Raw genomic sequence first — 11,144 nt, 5'->3', positions numbered from 1 at the left:
ATGAGAAGCCAGCGCAGAAACCTGTCCCTATCTGTTCCCTTTGCTCTCCCTACGCCTCTCTCTAGCCTAGCCCATGTCAAAACAAAATCACTCCTAACCACACCTAGCATCACCCGTGCCCTAGCCCAGACTAGTCCGGCAAAGGCACAGTCCCAGAAGGCATGGCGCACAGTCTCCTCCCTGCCACAAGAGGATCTTGGACAGGTGGGGGATTGCACCAAACTATACCGGTACAAGATGGAAAGTACCGGCAAACGCTTATGAAGGCTCAACCAATTCAGGTCCTTGAGCCCGTTGTCCAGGCCCCGCGCCTGCACTCCCTCCCAGACCACTGACGAGATGCCCGCTACGGGCGCAGGACTCCCTGCCTGCCTGACCTCCTCGTACAGGTGCCTGTGGTCTAAACCTACTCGGGCAACTTCAACCTCGGGGTGCGCACGCAGCCACTTGGCCGCATGACCAAAGTGCCACGGCAGCTGTTCCGCCCGAGGACCCGCGTTAGACCACACCATTACGCTTCTCGCCTGATACGAGAAGAACACCCACAGGAGGTAACCGGACGGGTGTATCACTGGCTGAGTAAGCTCCGCTAACAAGAAAGAAACAAAAATTGAGTCCAGCTTGAGGGGGAAATGTGGTACCCCCCTACCTCCCTCCCCGATGGGACAGATCATGCGTGCCCTGGCGACTCACTCGCACCTGCCACTCCACATAAACTGAAACACAAGCCTCACTAGAGGCCTCCTCAGACAAGCCGGCAATGGGTAGATGTACGCCAAATACAAAAGAGACGGCAACACATCCACCTTTAGGACCAGGACTTTGCCCATAAAAGACAAATACCTAGCCTTCCACATTGCTAGCTTCCTCTGTACCACTGCGATACGCATGTTCCAGTTTAGCGTCGCTGAGCCGGAGGTCTCAAAATGAACCCCGAGAATCCTCAGGGCCCCTTCACAGAGAGATAACCCCCCAGGCACATCCGTTCTACCGCGCCATCTTCCGAAAAACTTGACGGAAGACTTTGCATGGTTCAGAACTGCTCCCGACGCTCGGGTGAAATCCCCAAAGATGGGAAGGGACCTTGTCAGGCACGAGTCCTTGCACAACAGCAAGGAAGTGTCGTCGGCGTACTGCGTCATCTCGGGCAACTTCAACCTCGACCTTGAGGAAGCCTGGCAGGCTGTCCCCCCACCTCCCCTCCCACCTACACTCCTCCCTCCTTCTCAGTCACTGTCCCCGTTCCCTCTTCCACTCCTTCTCGCACCACTGTCCCCTTCACCACTCCTTTACGTTCTTCTGCCTTCTTTTCCTTCTCCTCTTCTTTTCCACTCTTTCCTTCTTCCCGCCTCTTTCTTCTCATTTCTTCCTTCTTTCCATCCTCTTCTCTTGCCCTCTTTTCCCCTGTGCCATCCGTACAATCCGCACGCATCCTTTCTTTCCTCCCCCCATCCCCCCCTCCCCCCCCAGCTGCAGACGCGTATGACCTGTGACGAGCCGGGCAATCACGCCACAGGTGTTCTCTGGAGCCACACCCGTGGCAAGCCTTGGGCTCGTCACACTCCCTGGCCTCATGCTCTTCTGACCCACAAAACCAACATTTCTTGTTACTGCACAAGGCCAGGTCATGGCCGTAGGCCATACAACGCCTGCAGAACGGAGGCTGACGTGCATAGTATAGGGTTCCCCTGTCAGCCCCCAGGGAGAACATTGCCGGAGGATAGAGGTAGCCATCCACACTCTTCGGGGACTCCCTGAGTAACGCCTGGAAACCTCTCTTCCCATTCCAGAAACCCAGGGGAGTCCCTGAGGTACCTCGCTGAGGAGACATCGTCCATGTACCTCCCCAGAAAGGCCCTCACTTCTTCGTCCTTCACGTGCGGATTGTACATGGTTACGGTGACCACTCTGAAGTTGTTTCTTGCCAGGCTGGTCACCGTGTAATGACACAGGGGACCTTCTTCTTTCCCTTCCGTTACCGTCTTCATAATCTCATTGTGTTTTTCTTCCAAATATAGGGTTACATCAAACCCCTTCTCCATTGGGTTCCCCTGAAGGCATAGAACATCTTTAACCTTCAATTTTAGGTGCCCCATTAGGATGTTCCTCCTGAAGGTTTCTCTCCCCCAAGGCTTCATCTCTTTTCCCCGCCAAGAAAAGTGCACCGTGTTGACCAGTCCAATCCCCGTATCCGACGGTCCAGATGTACTTTGCGCCATCTCCTCACGGACGATGGCGCACCCGTCCCACCACCTCAAACTTATAAACAGGAAGCAAATCAAAAACGGTGGAGCAACTAAAGGTGTTGACTCTCCACATCTATCAAGACAACTGGAGCACTGGGCCAGATACTCTTAAATAGAACCTGGACCAGCTCAGGTGAAACACCTTCCCACTAACGAGATGGACAAGCCAGCACAGATGTAACACAAACTGACTAACGGGGTGACACCAATCGGTGTGCCTTTGACACATTTCAGTTGAACAATTGACAAGAAAACAACTTCCATTTCACATTATAATCAACTACAATGCTTTACTTTCATCAATATAAACATGGTGTCTACTGGCTGTCAACAATTAAAAACAAGAAAAAAACACGTATTTCTAAATAATAATATACATTCGTATCTTTTCTCCTTTTTCGTTGAATAGAATCCTAAAATTCACTAGCTTCTAGAACTATCGTCCCCTTGGAAGGAACCCAAAATAAACTCAAATCACATGTGCTGAATACAACAGGTGTAGACAAATGCTTACTTTACGAGCCCCTCGCCAACAGTTCAGTTTCAACAAAATACAGAAAAGAATAAGAGATAAAACCCATCTCCAACGCCGAAAAACATGTCAAAATAAATTGTGATCCATGGTACTGGTTAAATGAAAAACACAATTATTTTTGACTTCCCACCCTTGAGACAATCAGCAACCAAGTTGTCCTTACCACAGACATGTCTGATTTCAAGAGGAAACTCCTGCAATATCCTTAGTTACTTTCCACCTCACTGCAGAGCTTCTCTCTCTTTTCAGGGTTCACTAGATAGGCATGTTATTGGATCAGGGCCCAGTCCCCAATGGCATGCTATATGCTATAGTACATTTGGGTTGGCACATCTGAGAATTAACTCTGATATTTTAAAAGGCAGGGCAAGTATGTCAATATAATTGCAGCCAAAAAGTGTCAGTTGGTTGCATAAATAATGATGATTACTAAATGTTACATGAATTGTAAATATGAATTATCAAAACCAAATGTACACTCCTTTGTTAATATATATTGGGAATAATTCACTTAGTGGTGAGGAATGGAATAATAAAACATGTATATTTTGTCAGACTGAATATTTGAAATATGAGTAGGTGATTTGAGTCATGCTTCTTCAGTAGTGGAATAAAGACAATTAGCACTTGAATGTCGTCAAGAAATACTGGAGTGATGGTAAGATTGTTATTAATATTGATTATATACTAATATATTATACTGAGTCCATGTGTATAGGCTGCAAGTACATTGAAATTAAGTTAAATGACCAGAAAAACATCTTCTCAACTTTCACTTTCAACCGAATGTATATTGGACTTCAGACTTTCAACCTCTTTTCAATTACATTTTACTAAGTGGGATATTTTATTGATATCATGAAACAACTCCCTCATGTATGTTTTTTCTGATGTTTGATCAGATGTCTTTTATCAGTATCTCTTGTCACATTGATCACAGCAATGAGATTTCTCTCCTGTGTGTGTTCTCTGGTGTGTAATAAGATGGGTCGATGTAGTAAAACTCTTTCCACATTCATCACAGCTATAAGGTTTATTTCCTGTGTGTGTTCTCTGGTGTTTAGTCAGACCCCCAGACTCAGTAAAACTCTTCCCACACTGATCACAGCTATATGGTTTCTCTCCTGTGTGTGTTCTCTGGTGTGATGTCAGATGGCCAGATCGACCAAAATTCTTCCCACATTGAACACAGCTATAAGGTTTCTCTCCTGTGTGTATTCTCTGGTGTAGAGTCAGATAGCTAGATGTAGTAAAACTCTTTCCACATTGACCACAGCTATAAGGTTTCTCTCCTGTGTGTATTCTCTGGTGTAGAGTCAGATAGCTAGATGTAGTAAAACTCTTTCCACATTGACCACAGCTATAAGGTTTCTCTCCGGTGTGCATTCTCTGGTGTGATATCAGGTTGGTTGACTGAGTAAAACTCTTCCCACATTGATCACAGGCATAAGATTTCTCTCCTGTGTGTGTTCTCTGGTGTGATATCAGGTTGGTTGACTGAGTAAAACTCTTCCCACATTGATCACAGGCATAAGGTTTCTCTCCTGTGTGTATTCTCTGGTGTAAAGTCAAACAACCAGATGTAGCAAAACTCTTCCCACATTGATCACACCTATGAAGTGTATCTCCTGTGTGTGTTCTCTGGTGTTTAGTCAGAGCCCCAGACTCAGTAAAACTCTTCCCACACTGATTACAGCTATATGATTTCTCTCCTGTGTGTGTTATCTTGTGTGATGTCAGATGGCCACATTGAACACAGCTATAAGGTTTATCTCTGGTGTGTATTCTCTGGTGTGATATCAGGCCGGTTGACTGAGTAAACCTCTTCCCACATTGACCACAGCTATAAGGTTTCTCTCCTGTGTGGACTCTCTGATGAATGTTAATGCCTAATGAGGTGAATCTCTTCCCACAGTCAGAGAAGCAGTGAGTTCTCTTCCCCGTGGATCTCTGCAGGTGTTTATTGAGGTGTTCTGATCTGGAGAGACTCTTCTCTGCCTCAGCATCATTAAGTTGTTGAGGCTCCCCAGAGGATCCACGATATTCCCGTATCTCTCCTGTGTGAACAACAAAGTCAGACAGATGATTAAAGGCCCACAACAGCAGTAATCCACAGTAAAAGGTGATGTCAATTGTTGTACAATATCATGGCTTTGCTGTTGGCGTCTGTAATGAATTGTCTTAAAATGAGCAAGAACAGTCATATTTTGTCTTGTTTTCACATAGGTAGTAACATGGATGATTGTAGACTAGAGTTATTTGTGTTGTTGAAACTCTAAGCAGTGTGCAAGATGACTTTTGGCCTCCAATATAGGCCCCTTTATGTGTTTGCCAAAATTGCGGCACGAGGGCAATTTGATTGCAGAAACTCCTCCCTGCTAATGAGGAAACCGATAGTTATGGATGTACTATATCTGCCTGGAGCAAAAATGGCGAGCAAAGATTGTAGTTTTTCACAATGTATTCTGAATGTGAATGGGGGAAAACTCAGGGGAGTAACATCCATTTCCAGGTTGCTTATCAGTACATTTCACACTACTTTTGATTATAATTGTAAGGCTCGTTTGAATGTCCTGTTTAATATAATGTTTGCTACAGTAATAAGAATTATGTGTAACTATTGAAGAACAGCTTTAATGACTGTATACATTTGGGTGTTGTCAATAAAGTTAACACTTTTTGTATTTCACCGTTATTTAACCAGGTAGGCCAGTTGAGAACAAGTTCTCATTTACAACTAAGACCTGGCCAAGATAAAGCAAAGCAGTGCGACAAAAACAACAACACAGAGTTACACGTGGGATAAACAAACGTACAGTCAATAACACAATAGAAAAATCTATATACAGTGTGTGCAAATGGAGTAAGGAGGCACTACAATAAATAGTCCTTAGTAGCGAAGTAATTACAATTTAGCAAATTAACACTGGAGTGATAGATGTGCAAGTAGAAATACTGGTGTGCAAAAGAGCAACAAAAGTAAATAAAAACATGGGGATGAGGTAGGCAGTAGGATGGGCTATTTACAGATGGGCTGTGTACAGCTGCAGCAATCGATAAGCTGCTCAGATAGCTGATGCTTAAAGTTAGTGAGGGAGATATGTCTCCAACTTCAGCTAATTTTGCAATTCCTTCCAGTCATTGGCAGCAGAGAACTGGAAGGAAAGGTGGTCAGAGGAGGTGTTGCTATGCTGACCAGCGAGCTGAGATAAGGAGGGAACTTTACCTAACAAAGACTTAAAGATGACCTGGAGCCAGTGGGTTTGGCAACGAGTTTGTAGTGAGGGCCAGCTGACAAGAGCAAACATGTTGCAGTGGTCAACCAAATACATCTTGGTTGACCAAGATGTATTCTAGTTGGGGACAGCACTGGAACATGATTCTGGGGCTCCCGAGTGGCACAGCAGACACGGCATCTCAGTGCTTGAGGTTTCACTACAGACACACTGGTTCAAATCCAGGCTGTATCACGAAAGGCTGTGATTGGGAGTCCAATAGGGCGGCGCACAATTGGCCCAGAGTCATCCAGGGTAGGCAGGCATTGTAAATAAGAATTTGTTCTTAACTGACTTGCCTAGTTAAATAAAGGTTACATTTAAATGAATAAAAAATTATTATTATTATTATTATTATGGGGTTGGAGAAATGTAACTACAGACAGACAGACCTATGGATGCAAGGACTGACCATCCATGATATCAACATTATAGTTTTAACCACGTTTTAACCATGTTGAGGCTATACAGTGGTGATGTACATTGTTTCTAAACGTTATAGTAAAAAAATGTAGGGATCTGATGGGGTACAACAGTTGAACTAAGCTCATAAAGCATGTGTTATATTCAAGAATCAATGGCTATAAATAAATAATTTAAAAGTCACAATATGGATGTAGCAATTGCAGATTTCCGCTTTAACACCAATCAGCTCAACTGCAGAGTTTGTGCCTCTTGTTTTTAAGACAGTACTTACTAGTGTTAATCAGGGAACGGTTTCTCAAAACCATCTTATGGCTAAATTCATCGTTAGAACCATTGGATGCCTCAAGATGCGTTTGAGAAACAGGGCCCAGATATCCAGTTTCACCATCTTCTTCCTCCTCCTTTTTCGATGTAAGAGTCATCTCCTCCTCCTCTTTCACGCCATAAACTGCATAATCCTCTTCTTTTACTGTAACATCCTCCTCCTCTTTCACTCTGAACGCGTCTTCCTCTTCTTTCACAGGAACGGCCTGACCCTCTACTTCTTGTTTTACTGTGATATCTCCCTCTTCTTTAGCAGGATAGTGGCTTAGTGACCGCATGGTCGGAGATGTTAGCTAGGCTAATGCTAACTTAACCAGACCGCTCACTGACTAATAACAATACCGTAAATATGAAATAAAATCGGATAACTAACTAAACGACAAACGTGGGTTTAAAACACAGCAGCTAATAAACACGAAAGCTTTTAAAGAGCTTTATTGGTTCAGCTTTTTTGTCTAGCAAGCTACCGAGGTGTCACACTAACATATTATTGCTTCTTAAAGCTGTTGAAAGAAGCGTCCCGTCCACTAGATTATACGTCACACTACAGCATCGCCTTAAATTGCAGACCGCCATCTGCTGACTGGAGTGGGTAACGCAGTTGAGTAAAATGTATATTTTATCTTCAGATAACAAGTTAAAGTGTAGGAAGCATGAGTTTTTACTCACCAGTGTAACAATACAGTGTGGTTAAAGACTTAGTAAGCTAGCTGTAGACACGATGTGATTAGCTATAAGTACAAACAATTATGTTTTGGGGTTATTACATATGTATTAATTTATTTTGCGAACTCTTTCTAAACTACCCACAATGCTGTATTTCTTCACGTCATATGGATGATCAACTCTGCTTCTGCGTTTGTATGCCAGTGTAACGGTGTTATGAAGTTACATTTTAAAAATATATTTAACCAGGCAAGTCAGTTAATTAAGAACAATTTATTATTTACATTGACGGCCTGCCCCTGCCAAACCCTAACCCAGAGACGATGCTGGGCCAATTATGTGCAGCCCTATGCGACTCCAAATCACGGCTTGTTATGATACAGCCTGGTTTTGAACAAGGGGCTGTAGTGACGCCTCTAGCACTGAGATGCCGTACCTTACACTGCTGCGCTTCTCGTGTGTTTACATTACACTCAGTGATAAAGGTATGGGATTCACCTGCACTGCAGATTTTTGGAGAATTTGAAAATTGCGTGGTCCTGGGATCGAAATGTATAACGTTGATATTACATCATAAAATCCAACTTTTAAATCCTACATTAGCAATTTATGTTTGAGTAACTACTGTTGTTGGTTTGGCGTCAAATAAACCTATCTTGATATGTTTCTTGCCGAATCTCAGATTTCTATGTGGGTTTTATGCTAAAGTTTCCTCTTTCAAGTTGGTAGCAAACTGGAAAATGCATCTTCTTTAGGAGTGCCATTTTTACCCTGTCGACTACTGATCGTTCATCCACACTGTGTGTCTCATCAATGCAGGTAATTTATTAAAAATGTATGAAGTATAGGTTTTGATCACCAGCCAGTTTATTTGCCCGGTTTTGTTAGTTTATGTATATTATACTTCTTCGCCACCAGAGGGGGACATTGAGTAATCTTTCAGGTTAATTTGATAATTTTTGATACTATAATGGATGACAGTTTATTTTGATGTAGTGAATATGAGACACATGGAAATAATGTATTTATTTTTATTATAGTAAATTATGAATGAGTATAAATCGTTAAATCCACTATATGATAACAATAACGTTGATAGACATTTCAACTGTTTTTTTTGTCAGTATTATAGGGCAGATTTATGAAGAATTGTCGTGGGAGTGCTATTTATATCCTGTCACTACTGATCATTCATCCATACTGTATGTGTCCCATCATTGCAGCTTTGGAAATAAATTAACTATCCATCCATTGCACCTTCCTGTGTTGACTCACGGACTTGAGGGACCAGGAAGGTCACACTAGGTCGATATCTAGCTTAACATTTACATTTGCGTCTCTGACATGGGTAGGCAGACCGTTCCATAACATTTACATTTACATTTAAGTCATTTAGCAGACGCTCTTATCCAGAGCGACTTACAAATTGGTGCATTCACCTTATGACATCCAGTGGAACAGCCACTTTACAATAGTGCATCTAAATCTATTAAGGGGGGTGAGAAGGATTACTTTATCCTATCCTAGGTATTCCTTAAAGAGGTGGGGTTTCAGGTGTCTCCGGAAGGTGGTGATTGACTCCGCTGTCCTGGCGTCGTGAGGGAGTTTGTTCCACCATTGGGGGGCCAGAGCAGCGAACAGTTTTGACTGGGCTGAGCGGGAACTGTACTTCCTCAGTGGTAGGGAGGCGAGCAGGCCAGAGGTGGATGAACGCAGTGCCCTTGTTTGGGTGTAGGGCCTGATCAGAGCCTGGAGGTACTGAGGTGCCGTTCCCCTCACAGCTCCGTAGGCAAGCACCATGGTCTTGTAGCGGATGCGAGCTTCAACTGGAAGCCAGTGGAGAGAGCGGAGGAGCGGGGTGACGTGAGAGAACTTGGGAAGGTTGAACACCAGACGGGCTGGATCAAGAAGGTCATTCTGAGAGAGATAGCGGGAGAGCTGGCCAAGGACGGCACGTTCAAGAGTTTTGGAGAGAAAAGAAAGAAGGGATACTGGTCTGTAGTTGTTGACATCGGAGGGATCGAGTGTAGGTTTTTTCAGAAGGGGTGCAACTCTCGCTCTCTTGAAGACGGAAGGGACGTAGCCAGCGGTCAGGGATGAGTTGATGAGCGAGGTGAGGTAAGGGAGAAGGTCTCCGGAAATGGTCTGGAGAAGAGAGGAGGGGATAGGGTCAAGCGGGCAGGTTGTTGGGCGGCCGGCCGTCACAAGACGCAAGATTTCATCTGGAGAGAGAGGGAGAAAGAGGTCAGAGCACAGGGTAGGGCAGTGTGAGCAGAACCAGCGGTGTCGTTTGACTTAGCAAACGAGGATCGGATGTCGTCGACCTTCTTTTCAAAATGGTTGACGAAGTCATCTGCAGAGAGGGAGGAGGGGGGGGGGAGGATTCAGGAGGGAGGAGAAGGTGGCAAAGAGCTTCCTAGGGTTAGAGGCAGATGCTTGGAATTTAGAGTGGTAGAAAGTGGCTTTAGCAGCAGAGACAGAAGAGGAAAATGTAGAGAGGAGGGAGTGAAAGGATGCCAGGTCCGCAGGGAGGCGAGTTTTCCTCCATTTCCGCTCGGCTGCCCGGAGCCCTGTTCTGTGAGCTCGCAATGAGTCGTCGAGCCACGGAGCGGGAGGGGAGGACCGAGCCGGCCTGGAGGATAGGGGACATAGAGAGTCAAAGGATGCAGAAAGGGAGGAGAGGAGGGTTGAGGAGGCAGAATCAGGAGATAGGTTGGAGAAGGTTTGAGCAGAGGGAAGAGATGATAGGATGGAAGAGGAGAGAGTAGCGGGGGAGAGAGAGCGGAGGTTGGGACAGCGCGATACCATCCGAGTAGGGGCAGTGTGGGAAGTGTTGGATGAGAGCGAGAGGGAAAAGGATACAAGGTAGTGTTCGGAGACTTGGAGGGGAGTTGCAATGAGGTGAGTGGAAGAACAGCATCTAGTAAAGATGAGATCGAGCGTATTGCCTGCCTTGTGAGTAGGGGGGGAAGGTGAGAGGGTGAGGTCAAAAGAGGAGAGGAGTGGAAAGAAGGAGGCAGAGAGGAATGAGTCAAAGGTAGACGTGGGGAGGTTAAAGTCGCCCAGAACTGTGAGAGGTGAGCCGTCCTCAGGAAAGGAGCTTATCAAGGCATCAAGCTCATTGATGAACACTCCGAGGGAACCTGGAGGGCGATAAATGATAACGATGTTAAGCTTGAAAGGGCTGGTAACTGTGACAGCATGGAATTCAAAGGAGGCGATAGACAGATGGGTAAGGGGAGAAAGAGATAATGACCACTTGGGAGAGATGAGGATCCCGGTGCCACCACCCCACTGACCAGAAGCTCTCGGGGTGTGCGAGAACATGTGGGCGGACGAAGAGAGAGCAGTCGGAGTAGCAGTGTTATCTGTGGTGATCCATGTTTCCGTCAGTGCCAAGAAATCGAGGGACTGGAGGGAGGCATATGCTGAGATGAACTCTGCCTTGTTGGCCGCAGATCGGCAGTTCCAGAGGCTACCGGAGACCTGGAACTCCACGTGGGTCGTGCGCGCTGGGACCACCAGATTAGGGTGGCCGCGGCCACGCGGTGTGGAGCGTTTGTATGGTCTGTGCAGAGAGGAGAGAACAGGGATAGACAGACACATAGTTGACAGGCTACAGAAGAGGCTACGCTAATGCAAAGGAGATTAGAATGACAAGTGGACTACACG

General features: G+C 45.3%; 1 protein-coding gene across 1 annotated transcript; it reads right to left on the bottom strand.

Annotated features, from left to right (window-relative positions):
• Positions 1–1,478: 1,478 nt before the first annotated feature.
• Positions 1,479–7,293, bottom strand: LOC124021043 (zinc finger protein 2 homolog). The gene is made up of 2 exons (XM_046336355.1): positions 6,754–7,293; positions 1,479–4,838 (listed from the first exon to the last, which is right to left on the bottom strand). The coding sequence occupies exons 1-2, from the start codon at positions 7,082–7,084 to the stop codon at positions 3,694–3,696; spliced, it is 1,476 nt and encodes a 491-aa protein (XP_046192311.1). The 5' UTR covers positions 7,085–7,293; the 3' UTR covers positions 1,479–3,693.
• Positions 7,294–11,144: the final 3,851 nt, after the last annotated feature.

The sequence above is a fragment of the Oncorhynchus gorbuscha genome, unplaced genomic scaffold (genome assembly GCF_021184085.1).
Source record: "Oncorhynchus gorbuscha isolate QuinsamMale2020 ecotype Even-year unplaced genomic scaffold, OgorEven_v1.0 Un_scaffold_1032, whole genome shotgun sequence".
NCBI lineage: Eukaryota > Metazoa > Chordata > Actinopteri > Salmoniformes > Salmonidae > Oncorhynchus > Oncorhynchus gorbuscha.
Note: the sequence above shows the minus strand (reverse complement) of the source record. Positions and strands in the feature narration are given on the sequence as shown.